At 41.4% G+C, this 15,560-nt stretch overlaps 1 protein-coding gene across 1 annotated transcript in view; it reads left to right on the forward strand.

The window, feature by feature from the left end:
- Positions 1–15,560, forward strand: part of FHIP1A (FHF complex subunit HOOK interacting protein 1A) — a 216,489-nt gene that overhangs the window by 149,053 nt on the left and 51,876 nt on the right. The window contains exons 6-7 of the mRNA XM_080676534.1: positions 228–386; positions 2,585–2,671. Coding sequence (XP_080532660.1) covers positions 228–386; positions 2,585–2,671 — 246 coding nt within the window. The remainder of the gene's footprint in view (positions 1–227; positions 387–2,584; positions 2,672–15,560) is intronic.

Consider the following 15,560-nt stretch of genomic DNA (forward strand, 5'->3'; position numbering starts at 1 on the left):
TGGACCCATGAACCAGAAGGTTGCTGGTTTGATTCCAGGTCAGGGCATATGCCTGGGTTGTGGGCTCAGTGCCCATTAGGGGGCATGCAGGAGGCAGCCAAGCAATGCTTCTCTCTCATCCATATTTCTATTTCTCCCTCTCCCTTCCTCTCTCTCTCAAAATCAATAAAAACATATTTTAAAAAACTTTGGAAAAGAGCTGATTACATTTTTATTTCTGAACACAGGTGCTTGCAACTGGGCTCAGTGGTCTCTACTCTTCCCTGCCTACAAAGCTAGAAGAGAAAGGCGAGGAGTGGCACTGCCTTCTGAAAGATGACTGGCTCCTACTCCCTTCTCTCGTCCAGTTCATGAACTCCCTGGAGTTTTGCAATGCCGTCATACAGGTACTGAGTGCAATGCAGGGACCCTTTGTTATGATCCATTCAGAGTATAAGCATGGTAAAGGAGTAGTTTATAAATATTCCCTTTTTTATTTTAATGTTTATGGAATGTTGATGCTTTACTCGAAGCATACTAACTGTTCTTGAATGAATAAAAACGTTAGTTTATGGATTTCTGGGAAGTTTTAATTGAGAAAACGTAAGTAGATATTCTTTATCTTCCTCATAAAAAATGTTAATTCTGTTTTGATTATCCACTTAACCATCAAAAATAAGTTAAATGCCTGACTCATTAAATAGATATTTTTAGGCTTCTAAGTACTCCAAATTATACCACTTTTATTTCAAGGTCTTTTGGGGAGTCTACAAAGGAAAACACTTTGTTGTGCTTAATGGTGCATACTACATAAAGAATATTGTTATCCCAATTGAATTTAGAAGAACTTAAGCATCTTCTTAGCAACACAAATTAAATTTGCTTTGAAATTGGCCTGCTTTGGTGGGGCGGGGGGGGGGCGGGGGGAGAATACCACTGAACTCTACTATATTTTGCTTCTTGATTAGATTTTTACTTTCAGATTTTTTGTTACTGTTTTCAATAAAAATCAGATTTTATAAACATTTAAGGATGTAGTAGGTTTTCGTCAAAAATGTTTTATTTCTGTATAGCATAAACATCACCTCAGTATTGGATTTATTAAGAAATCAAATTTTCTTTATGGTGATTGTGAAGTGAAAATGTTAGTTATAATCTGTTTATCTACCAAAAAAGAAATAGCTTCTGGAAGGAAATGCAGTAAATCACTTTGGTTCCCATCTCATTTTTATTGCTAAGTCAAAGGAAGTTTTATTTATATATAAGATAAGTGGATTACATCTTTTTTTAAAATATATTTTTTATTGATTTTTTTTACAGAGAGGAAGGGATAGGGATAGAGAGTTAGAAACATCGATGAGAGAGAAACATCGATCAGCTGCCTCCTGCACAGCCCCTACTGGGGATGTGCCCGCAACCAAGGTACATGCCCTTGACCGGAATCGAACCTGGGACCCTTCAGTCTGCAGGCCTATGCTCTATCCACTGAGCCAAACCAGTTAGGGCAGTGGATTACATCTTAAGTTATGTTTTTCTTTAATATTACAGCCTATCAACATTTTCCTGCAGAAGTGTGTGGACATAAAAGAGATGGAACTGTTAGTTTCTCCCCAAATGTACAGAGAGAGATTATTAGTAATTTAAAGATCTAGCCTCACTTCCCTAGAAAATGCTTTTTATTTTATTGTATGTCTTTTAAGAAAGAGAATTAAAGCTAACAGGCATGGTTAAGAACCGAGAAGTGATATATTTCATTCTGTATTTTGAGGCCATATACTTTTAAGATTTTTTTGTTTGGGGGCACTATTGAAAAAATTACTTGTAGAAGAGGCTCACCAAAGAACTTGTATGAATATATATATAACCCATGGACACAGACAATAGTTGCAGTGAAGGCCTGGGGAGGTGGGGGCGGGTATGGGGTGGAGGGGTTAATGGAGGCTAAAGGGGGGACATCTGTAGTACTTTCAACAATAAAGATAAATTTAAAGATATTAGTGGGGGTTATCCATGCAAAATGTATTTTGTAAATCAAATATAGGAAGACTTGTGCCTCTGATAATGTTTTCTGCTTTTGAATAGGATCTATTTTTTATGAAAAGAATTTCTAAATGCCTTCCTCCTTAATAAAAAGAGTAGCAGAAAATGCACCTCTAAAATGAGAAATTATTTTCTACCAGCAAAATAAATGTATTTAATTCTCCATTTTGACAGTTGTATTCTTTTTTTTTTAAATTAGTCACAAATTGAGATGGGACAAAAATGAAATTATGGGGTAAAATTATGCTTTCTAGTTTGTGAATTTTATGATATGACTCCGTATACATTTTCAGTCTATTTTTCAAAAATAAACTTAAAACTATCAGCTTTTCTCTCTCTCTTTTATTTTATTTTGTTTTAAAGTCCAAACTATTTATACTGGAATAAACCATCTGAAAAAACTCCATGGTAGTTTGAAGTCTGAATTATTCTTTAACCATGAAATAAATGGCCAAAATTTGGGTTTCTATTTTGAATTCAGGATGTACTCAGAAATGTTTGATTTTTAAGAAGACCTAAACATTGAATTCTTTGTAATTTTTATAACTACTTATTTCTCTCTTAGGTGGCTCATCCTTTGATTCGTAACCAGCTTGTAAATTATATTTATAATGGGTTCTTGGTACCAGTCTTGGCTCCTGCTCTCCATAAGGTCAGTGACTGGCTGATGTAATATTTTATCTGTTTGTAGTACAACTAATGGAAACTGAGAAAGGCCAACATGGTGTAACTGTCTTGATGGTGACTTCAGCCTTATTCCTCGCACCATCTATATTCCTTAGCCATATCAAACAGGTCTTAACAATGGGATCTATTTATTGTCATGGAATACAGCATTTTGAATGTCAAGTAAGATCGTCTAAACCAGGATTGGCAACTAGACTGACTCTTGTTCTTGCTGAGGTCATGGTGGCTACTTGGAACTCCTGGTTAAGGTGTCCTATAAGGCCACATCTGTCATAGGGGGAGCAAGGTTTACTATGGATGTGAAGAGGGGTGTGGGAGCAAAAGTCCCATGGATTTGCCATATCTTAGAACATAATTTTTTATTATAAAAATTTTGAGAGAGCAAAAAATTAAAGTGAAGCCAAGTTAAGGTCTCATCAAAGGTTGGCTGTCTCATTAGCACCAGTCTGAATTCACTATGATGCTTTCATTTTGTGTAATAAGTCAGCTTATTCCATTGTGAGCTGTCAGGAGATACCCATGGACCTAGAATTCTAATTTTAAGTTTGTGCTTCACTAAGTAAAGAAACATATACAATATTTAGTTCAAGAGGATCTTTGTCAAGTTATTGTAAGTGCCAGCCTTGGTCAGGAGAGAAGCAAGGAACTACTTATCACATGCATTTGGATGGAATGCCCATTTTTCTACACCTGGAAGTTCCATTTCCATGGGCTCTCATTTTACACAATCCGAGATTCCCTGATTATGGCAACTTTGAAGCCTGGCTGTATATGCTGATGGGAGCAACAGGTCTCTCCCGCACCCCCCAAATTTCCAAAGTATTTTATTTTGAGCAGATGTTAACTTGAAGGCAATTCATACCACAGATACCATGGTTAGTATTATGACTCCAGCAAGCCTTTCTGCATGCTCATCTCATAGAGCAGCAGGTCTTGGTGGAAGATGTTTATGTCTTGCCACTTAGTGCCTTTTGAGCACAGAGGCAAAGTTTTCCAAATAGACAGGGTATTTGCTCTGAATAGGACTTGTGTGTTACTTCTAGGCTCAAGAGGGACTCCTGGGTACGGTTTGAGATTTCCAGTTTATTTTAGTGGTTTGTGGGCACAAGGGCCCACGTCTTTAAAATGAAAAATACTTATAAAATATGGAACATATCTTCAGAAAATACACCCCTGTATTTGTTTTCAGGTTGTCTTTCTGTTAGTATCTTGCTGTTCTGGGGATGGAGTGGGTGTCTTGAAGTGGAGGTCTCCAAGCCTCTGCATGAAGGAACCCAGCAGAGCTGTGAAACCCTTGGCAGTAATGATCCATGTACTCCCCCGCATATTTAGACTCAGTTCCACATTTATTCCCATCCTTTCCCCCATTGACCGGTTGAACTAAAATAATTTCTTATCATTGCCATAATAGCTGTAATTATAAAAATATTACTTGTTCAGTATATTGTATGGTATTATAATTAACCTGCCTTAATGTTACAAATATTCATGTTAACTCTCTATCCATAATTAAGGGTGAGATCCACCTCAGAGAGCTGCCATGAGGCTCTGACGGGTCACAGTGCTCCCCTTCATAGCACGCACCACAAGTGGAATTGAATCATTAAATGTGCAATAACTTGCTGAATGCCTGTCTCCACATGGTGCACCTGCTTCTTGGGGTAGGGTTCACACTTGTTTTGTTCACCGGGCTATCTCCAGTGCCAAGCACAGTGCCTCAGGTTTAGAGGTTGAACAAACAGCACACAAATGGAATGATGTTTGTCAGAGTGCCAAGCAGAGTGTTTGCATTTGGTACATCTCCCAAGGGTGGTTCATAGAGAATAATAATAGCACCTTACATATATTAACAAAGATTGTTCTCAATAATTCCCATAATTAAATGAAAAATTTTAAATCATGAAGTTATTTTAATACATGCTTATTGTGAAAAAATACAGTCAATACTGAGTATATAAAATGCAAAGTGAATGTTACCATATTAGATTTCCAATCCCTAATTAAGATTCCTTAACTTTTATCCATCGCGGACCATTTCTCCCAGGACTATTGAGCTACTAGAAAGAATATTTCCTCCTTAATTTGTTTTTCATTCTGCTCTTCATCTTTTTCTTTTGTTTGTGGTTAACAGCCTCTCCTCTGGCTCTTGGCTTCTGAAATGGTTGATGAAGAAAAGAGCCTTTTATGAATGTCAGGACAGGGGCTAGAAACAGATGAGGAAAAATGTCCAGAACTGAGTGTTTCTTGAGAAGTTCCCTGAGGGAACAGTGCCATGCTGTGTCCTCTCCTTTGATGGGGAAGAGAATACTGGGCATCTCAAGTCTACTGCAGGGGCTCCTGTCCATGGTTTTCAGCATCTGGGTCTCTTGCCTTGACAGAATAGCCTGATTTAATACCCTAAGTAAATTTCCCTGTGAACTATCTCAGCCCCAAGTTTATGCAAAACATTCTAGTTACCTGCCATCAGTGTAGGCAGTCTGTAGAGGTGAATTTAGTCTCTCTCTCATAAGTAATATAAATAAATTCATACTTAAAAACTTTACCACATCACAATCATTACTCACAAACAATGTCTCCACATCATTGCTCAATGAGCTGAAGTCATTACCGAGGGCTGTGGGTGGGAAAAGGAGGGGAGAGGGGAAGTGGCAAGTGAAGATTGTCTCCACCTTTCCTCTTCCCACTCTGTGTATGTTTATGGTCACACCTCCAGTGCAGGCTGTCCTGCTGTATGCTTTCTTCATGCAGTGCTGTGGGGCAGCCATTTGTTCTCCTGTGTTAGTATGAAGCTAGTTTTTTTATAGGGCTGCACAGATTTCTGTAGTGTGGATATACACGTCTGCAATCCTTTATTCACAACTCAAAAATGCAAACATCTCTGAAAATGGAATTTTTAAAATAATTGTCTTTGATGGCAAACACATACCTAAACTATCTCAAGGCTGTTTTTTTTAAAAAAAATCTCACTTGAGTTAATATTTGTGTGTTATATGGGAAGAAAAAAAAATGATGTATTTGATTGTAGAGTTCTGCTCCAGATCTGGTGGGTTACGTCAAATATGGCAGGTGTAATATTACTTTTCTAATATATGCAATTTTGAATTCCAAAATGCATGGTCTCCAGGGTTTTGGATAAGAGATTGGAAGCCTATTTTGGACATTTAGGGAAGGATACATTTTTGGAGATAGGTTAAATCCCACTTTGTAAAAATTACATTAAAGAAAATGATACCATGTTCATATAGATCAGGGGTGGGCAAACTTTTTGACTCGAGGGCCACAATGGGTTCTTAAACTGGACCGGAGGGCCGGAACAAAAGCATGGATGGAGTATTTGTGTGAACTAATATAAATTCAAAGTAAACATCATTACATAAAAGGGTATGGTCTTTTTTTTAATTTCAATAGTTTTATTCATTTCAAACATTTTAACAAGAAGAATGTAAACACTATTATAATTTGAAACTTCAAAAAATGGAGGAATCATAGCACAATAAATACCTTATATTGAAGATGGCAAAGGCAAAATAAAATTGCCTAACAAAGGAAAGGTACAAAAGCCTTTCAAATTAAACTTAAATATAATAAAATAATTTAAAACTAAAACAAATAGAAAAGAACAAAATGTGTAAACAGTAAATTAAACATTTTCTTTAGTGCAACTTCCAAATTATGCCCGGGACGTAGATGTAGATGGCAATGTAGACTGGGTTGAAAGGTTTTTGGTCTTTAAAACATCAACTTCAGTGGGAACAGTGTTGTTGGTCTCCTTTTTAGCTAATGCTCTGATACTGTGCTCTCCAGGGGCGTGTCTCCCTACATCACCACGATAACGTGTCTACGCATTCCCAGGGTGATGTCAGGGGACGCGACCGCGGGCATTACAAGGAGCCTCTGGAAGATTGAGAGGTTGTTCCTTCTACTGAATGGGCGGATCTAAATCCGCCCACTCAGAAGAAGGAGCTGCGGCCGTGTTTCCCGACGTTGCCATGTTAACACTGCTGCTGGTGAAGGAGCGGAGGGGAGAGCAAGAGAACCCTCCACTCTTTCGGCTCCGCGGGCCGGATAGAACAGCCGAACAGGCCGGATCCGGCCCGCAGGCCGTAGTTTGCCCACGGCTGATATAGATCATTTAGGAGTTGGATCTAACCATAGCCAAGGACATCATGTAAAATAATTACTTTAGATTAATGGAACATCCCCCATCCAGCAAGAGCTAGCTCTGTCTCTGTATGTTTAATTGATCAAAGCTAAGTTATCAAGGCTGAATATTCATTGACATAGTTATATTAGTCTGGGTCAGCCGTGCGCAAACTACGGCCCGCGGGAGCCGAAAGAGTGGAGGGTTCTCTTGCTCTCCCCTCCGCTCCTTTACTTTGAATTTATTTTAGTTCACACAAACACTCCATCCATGCTTTTGTTCCGGCCCTCCGGTCCAGTTTAAGAACCCATTGTGGCCCTCGAGTCAAAAAGTTTGCCCACCCCTGGCTGGGTTCTCAATGGAGTGGATGCCAAGATAGATTCAATGTGTAAGGATTTTGCTAGGAGAAGTGCTGGTGAGAGAGAAAATAGGGAGCAAGGTAGGGGAATGCTGGGAGAGTGGTCAGACTGCAATGCAAATCTGACCCCAAGTGAAGGAGAGGGTGTAAGATTGAATGGGAGTGTTGCAGGCTGCCAGGAGGAGGCCTGTGTTTCCCAGGGACAGGTCTGCCAAGCATCCCCACTGTACTATCGTTGGCTGTGAGGAGCCTGTGGGAGATGTGGGGGGATTTCAGTGTAGCCACGGGGCCCTTGGTCGCTTAGGCTCCCTGTAATTAGAGGTCTAGGTGGTGGATTCCCATGGCCACTGTGTTTCCACATGGTTGATTTTCATGGTGTTCCTGATTGTAGCTGTCAAAAAGATAGACATATATATTTGCTTAATTTACAGACCTCCTTTTTTTGTGTGTGCAAAACATTCCAGAGTTCAAATGCTCTCTCATGCATGGGGTTGTTTTGGTAAGGATTAGCTTGAGAAAAGGACTTACTAATCAGTCACCATGATTATGCTTAAGTCACCAACAACACCAATGTCTCTTTATGTTTTTGTTCGCATGACATGTCCATCTTGGGGTGTGGAATGAGCAACTTGTAGATAGCTTTTCTCCACGTTATCCTCAGTCAGGGACCCAGGTTGATAGATCTTCAACATCTGATATCTCTGGTCATAATGTCATAAGGGAGAGGCCATAGTGAATGGCCGCTGGCTTTTGAAGCTCCTGTCTGGAAGTGACACATATCACTTCTGTTCTCATTTCATTCTCTAAAGCAAAGAAAATCACATCTGACCTCAGAGGGCAGTGCAGTTTCATTTTCTCAAAAAGAAGAGAAGTCTAGAATGTGATCATCAGCCCTAATGACTTTTGTCAGATGGCACCCACTGGGTAGTGAAAAGAGTCTGCAGGAATATGATATTTCAATGATCTATTGCTGTGTGATAAGCTGCCCCCAAACTTAAAGACTTATACAATCATTTATCATTAGAATAAAGCACAAGTCTCTGGTTTAGGAATTAGGGTAGGGCACAATGGGGACAGTTCGTTTCTGTTCCATGATGTCTGGGGCCTGAATAGCTTGGGGCTGGATGGAGATATCTCTCTCTCTCTGTCTCTCTGTCTCTCTGTCTCTCTGTCTCTCTGTCTCTCTCTCTCTCTCCGCCCACCCCCTTCTTTCCACAGAATCTCTCCTTGGGGCCACGTTGGGCTTTCTCACAGCATGGCAGCTTCAGGTAGTTGGATTTCCTATATGTGGGTTGAGGGCTCCTAGAGACAGGAAGTAGAAGCCTCTAGTCTGGAAACTAAAACAGTGTTTCTTCTGCCATATTTCATTGTTCATAGTAGTCACAGAGCCTACCCACTTTCCAGGGGAGAGGACATACCATAGACCCTACCTCCTGTTGACACGAGTATCAATTTGTGCCCATATCCTGGGTGGGTTTACCATGGTTACCACCTCTAGGACTGGATGTGTTTATTAAGGGGCAGAGAACTATATAGAAAGGGCCACCTGATAAGAACCATGAACTTCTGTGAGGGCAAACCCTCAGAGAGGAAGTCAGTGGAATAAAATAAATAGCAAGACTTTATTCTCCTTCCTTCCTCCGATGTCCTGGTGGCTGAATCCAAATGGAGACCAGGTGGCAAGGGATTCATGGGAAAAAGTGGTCCATACAGGTCAACTGAGGCCCTGCACAGGGTGAAAGATGGAGAGGGGCAAATGGAAGGCATCCAGCACATTTATTTACTAGGGTCAGCATTTTAGAGTAGTAATTAGCATGTATAGATGGTATCTATAGAGTGTGTTTGGAAATGCTTAAGTAAACTCTGGTTTAAAATTTCCTAGAAACACATAAAGGAAGTCTATTTTTTATAGTTCACTAGAGGCCCGGTGCATGAAATTTGTGCACGGAGTGGGTGGGGGTGGGGAGGTCCCTCAGCCTGGCCTGTACCCTCTCACAATCCGGGATACCTCAGGGGATGTCCAACTGCCAGTTTAGGCCCGATCCCGATCCCTGTGGGATTGGGCCTAAACCAGCAGCCAGACATCCATCTTGCAATCCGGGACTGCTGGCTCCTAACCACTCGCCTGCCTGACGGCCTAATCGCCCCTGACCACTCACCTGCCTGCCTGATCACCCCTAACTGCCTCTGCCTGCCTGCCTGATTGCCCATAACCACTTGCCTGTCTGCCTGATTGCCCCTAACCGCCTCTGCCTGCCTGCCTGATCACCCCTAACCACCTCTACCTCGGCCCCCGCCATGGTGGCTTCGTCCGGAAGGACATCTGGAATGACGTCTGGAAGGTTGTCCGGTTGCCCAGTCTAATTAGCATATTATGCTTTTATTATTATAGGTAGTTACCACCCACTTCTATCTATTGAACCTTATCCTTTGGAGCCTAAAATCATGGTTAGACTTGAATGTAACAGGCAGATATACTAACGACATACTAGACATGAATGTTTTCTCTTACTCAGTCTTCAAGGACCAGCTTAAATCTCACTGGCTCCTCAGCTGTCCCTGACTTTGGGGGTTCTAGGCTTTTCTCTTTTCTAGAATTTGTAGCTCTTAATATCTGTGTCAGTCATTTTGAAATCAGCATATGCACTTTTGTATTATTTGGTGTATTCTTGGTATTTGACTCTGTGTTCCTATCTCTATCCTGAGTCTCTGGAAGAGTATATCTATGGTTCCCAAACCATGTGCCAAGGAGCCGTGGGAGTTTTCAGTGAACTCACAGGGACGCTGCCAGATATGTTAAATTTATGAGGAAACACAGTGACATCTGTTTGATACTAAGTGAACTCCTAGCTCGAAATAGTTCAGTTTCAGCATTCAATACACATTCCTTTCAATATGCTTATACCTTTGCAAAGCTGAGTTTGGGGTGAGTCCTGTTCTTTAAAGCAAATGCACATGAAAATCCGTGTGGGATGGAGTGAGGTTGGTAGTGTCCAATCTGATTTCTAGATATAAGTGACCAACAGGAGGTGAATTGTTAGGACTTAACGACACATTAAGTTGCTTGGTCTTAAATACTTAATAAAGGTATGTTTGGGTATTTCTTTTGGCTTCTGAGTGCTATGAAAAAAATTTCTGATATACTGAAGGTACCATGGACTGAAAGTGCTTTAGATCCTCTGGTCTGTGAAGAATGATCTTTTATGCTCTAGAGCAGGATTTGGCCAGCTATGATCTGGGGGCCAAGTCTGGTCTGTGGTTTGTTATCATGTATCTTGAGTTAAGAATGGTTTGTATATCCATTGAAATATAAATAGATAAGCAAAATGTGATACACACCACACACACACACACACACACACACACACACACACACTCACACATACTCACACACTCACATAAACAGAGGAAATTCTGACACACAGATGAACCTTGAATTGTGCTAAGTGAAATAAGCCAGTCAAAAGCAGACAAATATCACATGAATCCATGTATAAGATGTACCTAGTGTAGTCAAATTTATAGACAGAAACCAGAATAATGGTCACCAAAGAGGAGGGACTAATGAGGAGTTATTATTGAATAGGTACAGTTTCAGTTCCACAGATGAAAAGAGTTCTGGAGATTGGTTGCAAAATAGTGAGACTGTACTTAACACCACTGAGCTGTGCACTTAAAAATTGTGTGTTTTACCCACAATTTAAAAAGAAGGGAATATACAACAGAAGGACAAACCCTAAAATATTTATACTTTGGCCCTTCACAGAAAATGTGTGCCGAGTCCTGCTCTGGAGGGTAGCATGGTGCTCTGTATATTTTAGATGATCCATATATGTTTGCAGATGATGGTAATAGTGGAAGAAAGTCCCCAGTTAGAAAGAGATGGCCTAGTGCTGTGGTTGGCAAACTGCGGCTCTTTGGCCCCTTGAGTGTGGCTCTTCCACAAAATACCACGGCCTGGGCGAGTCTATTTTGAAGAAGTGGCGTTAGAAGTTGAAATTTAAAAAATTTGGCTCTCAAAAGAAATTTCAATCATTGTACTGTTGATATTTGGCTCTGTTGACTAATGAGTTTGCCGGCCACTGGCCTAGTGAGAGGATTAAGTCCTTTTTGTTTTGAAGGCAGTGTTGAGGCTGAGGAGCAATAGGCAGAAACAGAAGGAAGCAGGATGATTGGCTTGGAAGAGTCTTTGTCCAGGTGTGTTGTTTAGGGGTCCCGGGCTGGTGGGAGACCAGCAGACAGTTGGTGGCAGCAGCTGAAGATGGCTCTAGCAGGGACAGAAAGGGGACTGGAGCACTCACTCATATTATTTCTGTCACGTGTCTTATGAACTAGGATGGTCTTCTGTTTTGTGGGTTATAGTGGCTCCTTTATTTGGAGACTGGTAAGAAATGAAGGGAGAAATTTGGGGTTATCTGTAGTAGTTGAAGGTGGAGATATCGAGGATGTTGAAGTAAGGGATGGATGGAAGGAAAAGCGATCACACACCATTCTTTTCTGCAGGCAGCTCACAGGCATTAGCAGTAAAAACTGTGGCCTGAGAGAAAGCCTGTACCTCTAGTTTTTGCAAAGAGCAGCTAGCTGTGCTTCATTCAGCAAATTATTCCACATATGTGTGCCTGGAAAACCAGCAGCAAAAAAATCTACCAGAAAAAAACGATTTTTCCACCATCTCTGTGTGCTGAAACCATGCTGGAACAGTATACATGGTAGAATAATTCAGGCATTTCCTTAAAGGCATGTGTGCTGGGTTCCTAGAAGCCACATTGGAGCCCATTTATTTTACAATCTTGTCTTCCAAACACATACATACATATTCATGAGCTGTATCCTGTGAGCTCAGTAATTCATAGCTTATTGACTTAGGTTGATGGATGGAAGTTTTTGGGGGACTAGAGAAGAAAAGATGGAAATTTTGAGAGGCTGGGAGCAGCCACACTTGTGAATCACCCACTTGCTATTAATGTGTCTGTGGGTGGGGTGGGCGGGGACCCCTTCAGAGACCATTTGGACTCTCACTAGCTAGGGATGTTTTTAACTTTTATGAAACTAGTTAGAGTGAAGCTTTTAAGAGAAGTTAAATACAATCCTCAAATGATCATCATTAATAAATGTTAATGAGCTATAACTGGTGCTGAGTTTATGGGAGGAATACCTAAGCCCATATGTCCTGCTGTTTTTAGTCTCCAGCAGAATGAGCAGAGCAGCCTGTCACCTGACTAAGCTCCACTTCCATCCATCCTTCCTCCTGCATCTCTAGTCTGGGAGGCGGCGAAGGGGCTTTGGGAGGCAGGAGGGCAGAGACAGGTCTCCTGCTGGCTCTTCTGACAGACTTCCTGTTGCATTTGTGGGTACGGAGCATGTTGGCGCTCTTTGTCACTGCTGTCATCTGTGTCACTTTCTGTTGAAAGACACTTTGAAGTCTTAGGTCTGGTTTCCACTAATGATGTAAAATTTCACCGACCAGTCATTGCTTTCAGTGGCAAGTTGGAAGAAAAAAAGGAATCAAAACCATGGAATTAGGATGCCATCTTGACCCTGCCATCTTGGCACTTTGAGATTTTATTTATTAAGTTTGGTGGTTCTTTGCTAAATCCGTTATAGTTTTCCTTGAGTTATGGAGGTCCCCACTAGACTCCAGTTCTGGGGAGAGCTATACTAAAAACGGTAGTGGGATAGTATTTTGGTCCCTCCATTTCATTTTTCTACTTACGCATTTCAGTAATTTGCTTTTAAAACCTGTTAAAGGCCTCCTGAATGTTGTCCTGCTCTGTTTTCTGCTGGCTCCTTGTTCCTTTTTCTGTAATGATGTTGAGCTCTCCGTGTTCATATGGAGCTCTGTTTATTACCATGCCTGCAGTAGACCAGTCACTTAAATGCTTCTGTCCTCCACGTCGCTGAAAGCACACTGGTGTGCCCACCTGGACCCACAGGCTGCTGGTCTGGTGCAAAGTGATAGGATCTCGAGGATGCCCTGGAGCAGTGAGCTTGTTTCGCACAGAAGCTGCTGCTTTTGTCTCAGCCTCTCTCTGGCAGGTGCAGTGGCTCCAGGCAGGGAGGTGCTCACTCCCTCAGGGCCATCTGGCAGCTGGGGAAGTCCTGCGCTGTGTGTAGAGGCCCGAGCTCAGCAGGAGAGCTGATGCACCTGGTGCCACCTCATGTTTATATTGCGTTGTGGTTCCCGTTTGATGCGGGAGATCCATTTGTGACTGAGGAGCTCGTGGAGCCCAGACAATCCTGTCTTCTCAGTTACTGCGAACTTAGACAGAAGAACCGTGGAAGTGGAGAGGCCACAGTACAGATATAAAGATCACTGTAGTCCGTCAGCGATGGCAGTTGAACGAGGTAATTAAAAGGCCCAGTCCTGTCTCGGGCCTGCAGCTATGTAATGTGGATCGGCAGTAGCACTATTAAACTTGGTTGAAAAATCCTATTAAACAGGCTGGCTCTAGACAGCCTAAATTAATAATCGCTCTATCCAATGAAAGCCAGCTATTAAGTAGACCTAGAAGATTTTAGTGGCAGTTATAAGAGTATTTGACTTGAAATACTTGATTTATTAATTGAAAACTGAAAGTTAGCTTGTGCCATCGAATACATCCAATTAATGCATTGTAATCAAATAAAATTTTGGGAAGGAGCACAGCTTAATAGTTTTTAAATTGGTGTTTGAAGTTAGATGTTAGTTTGAGTTCTGTTGCTTCACTGTGTCAAGTACCTTCATCTATGTGTATATATTACCTGTGGGTAATAACATCTACCTTATTGGTTCTTGTGAAGAATAAATGAAATACTGCATTTAAAGTAGTTATTGTCTCTGGTACTTAGTACTCAATATTACCTATTAACCAGCTGAATCTCTGAAATGAAACATCCTTCATATGATACGGTATATTACTGGACAGTGAATTCTATGCCATTTTTAGTGCTATAGTATTTTTATTTTAGATTAGAGGCCTGGTGCATGAAATTCATGCACTCAGAGAGGGGGGTGGGGGGAGAGTCCCTCAGCCCAGCCTGCACCCTCTCACAGTCCGGGAGCCCTTGGACATCCTTAGTGCTGAGCCTCTCCCGCCACCGCCACTGTGCTTGCCAGCCTTGAGCCTGGCTCAGGGCTTCTGGCTGAGTGGCACTTCCACCACCAGGGGGCAGCTCCTGTGTTGAGCATCTGCCCCCTCGTAGTCAGTGCACGTCATAGCGACTGGTGGTTCTGCCATTAGGTCAATTTGCATATTAGCCTTGTATTATATATGATAATATGCTCATTGTTCCTTAACTGATTTTTACCTTATTTTATAGACAGCATGACTCTGGACTTACTCTTTCCTCATTGCTCTCAGAGTGTGGTGTCAACTCAGCTGTTCCTAGAATTAGTTTCCTATTTATTCTAAATTTCAATGTCAGAGGTTCTCAAATCTAAATGTGCAAAGACAATTACCTGGACACTTTTTACATGGGAACTCCCGACTACTAGAGATTCTGGCCTAATAGGTAGGGCTGAGGCCCAGAGTTTGCACTTTAGCCAGGACCACGCTTGCTTGATCACACTGATCCATGTCCTTCTGCGGGCACTCTGGCTATTTATGCTCTATCATTGGATGAGGATGCAGAAGACATGGGTCCTAGTTTTGGGTGTGATCTCCAGGGTCTTAACCCAGTTAAGGATCCAGGTTTTTCATCTTTGGTAACCGCACTGTGTCAGTCTCCCAAGGCTAGTGACCATCAGATGAGGAGGAAGATGACAGCACTTTGGGAAGCACTGGAGCCTTTTCCAAACGAGCAAGGTATTAGAACTTGGATACTGTCTACCATGCTTCCCTCTGCAGCTGTTTTAGCCATCAACGCAGATGACATAGGTCAAATACTTAGCAATATTTAAGGACTTACTACTAGTAGTAGTATCTAAAGGTGAGTAGTGAAAGGAGATTGTTGGGTTCTTATCTAAGAATGTATGTACAGTGTTTGATTGAGGGAAGTACCTCCCATTGTTCAGAATTACTCCGAAATAACTCTGTTCTCCTGTGTGATGCTGTCAAGATATGTGGACAGTGAGTGATGTCATTACCATAAAAACCCAGACGGAAATGCCATTGACTTTGCAGTGGGAATACTGACTGATGTCCTGTATATCACAGAGTATTATAAGGCATCATCGTTCTACTGCTGACACAGTAGACTGTAACCTTATTTCTTTTGTCCACTTGCCATATTCTAGGTTACTAAGTGGAATGTTTAAATTCTACACAGATGTTTAGATCCATATACAAATATATACTGAATGGCTAGATTATTATGATCTCTGAACGCATAATAATCTGGCCACTCAGTGTAAATATATATATATATATATATATA

The sequence above is a fragment of the Plecotus auritus genome, assembly GCF_963455305.1.
Source record: "Plecotus auritus genome assembly, chromosome: 6".
NCBI classification, from domain to species: domain Eukaryota; kingdom Metazoa; phylum Chordata; class Mammalia; order Chiroptera; family Vespertilionidae; genus Plecotus; species Plecotus auritus.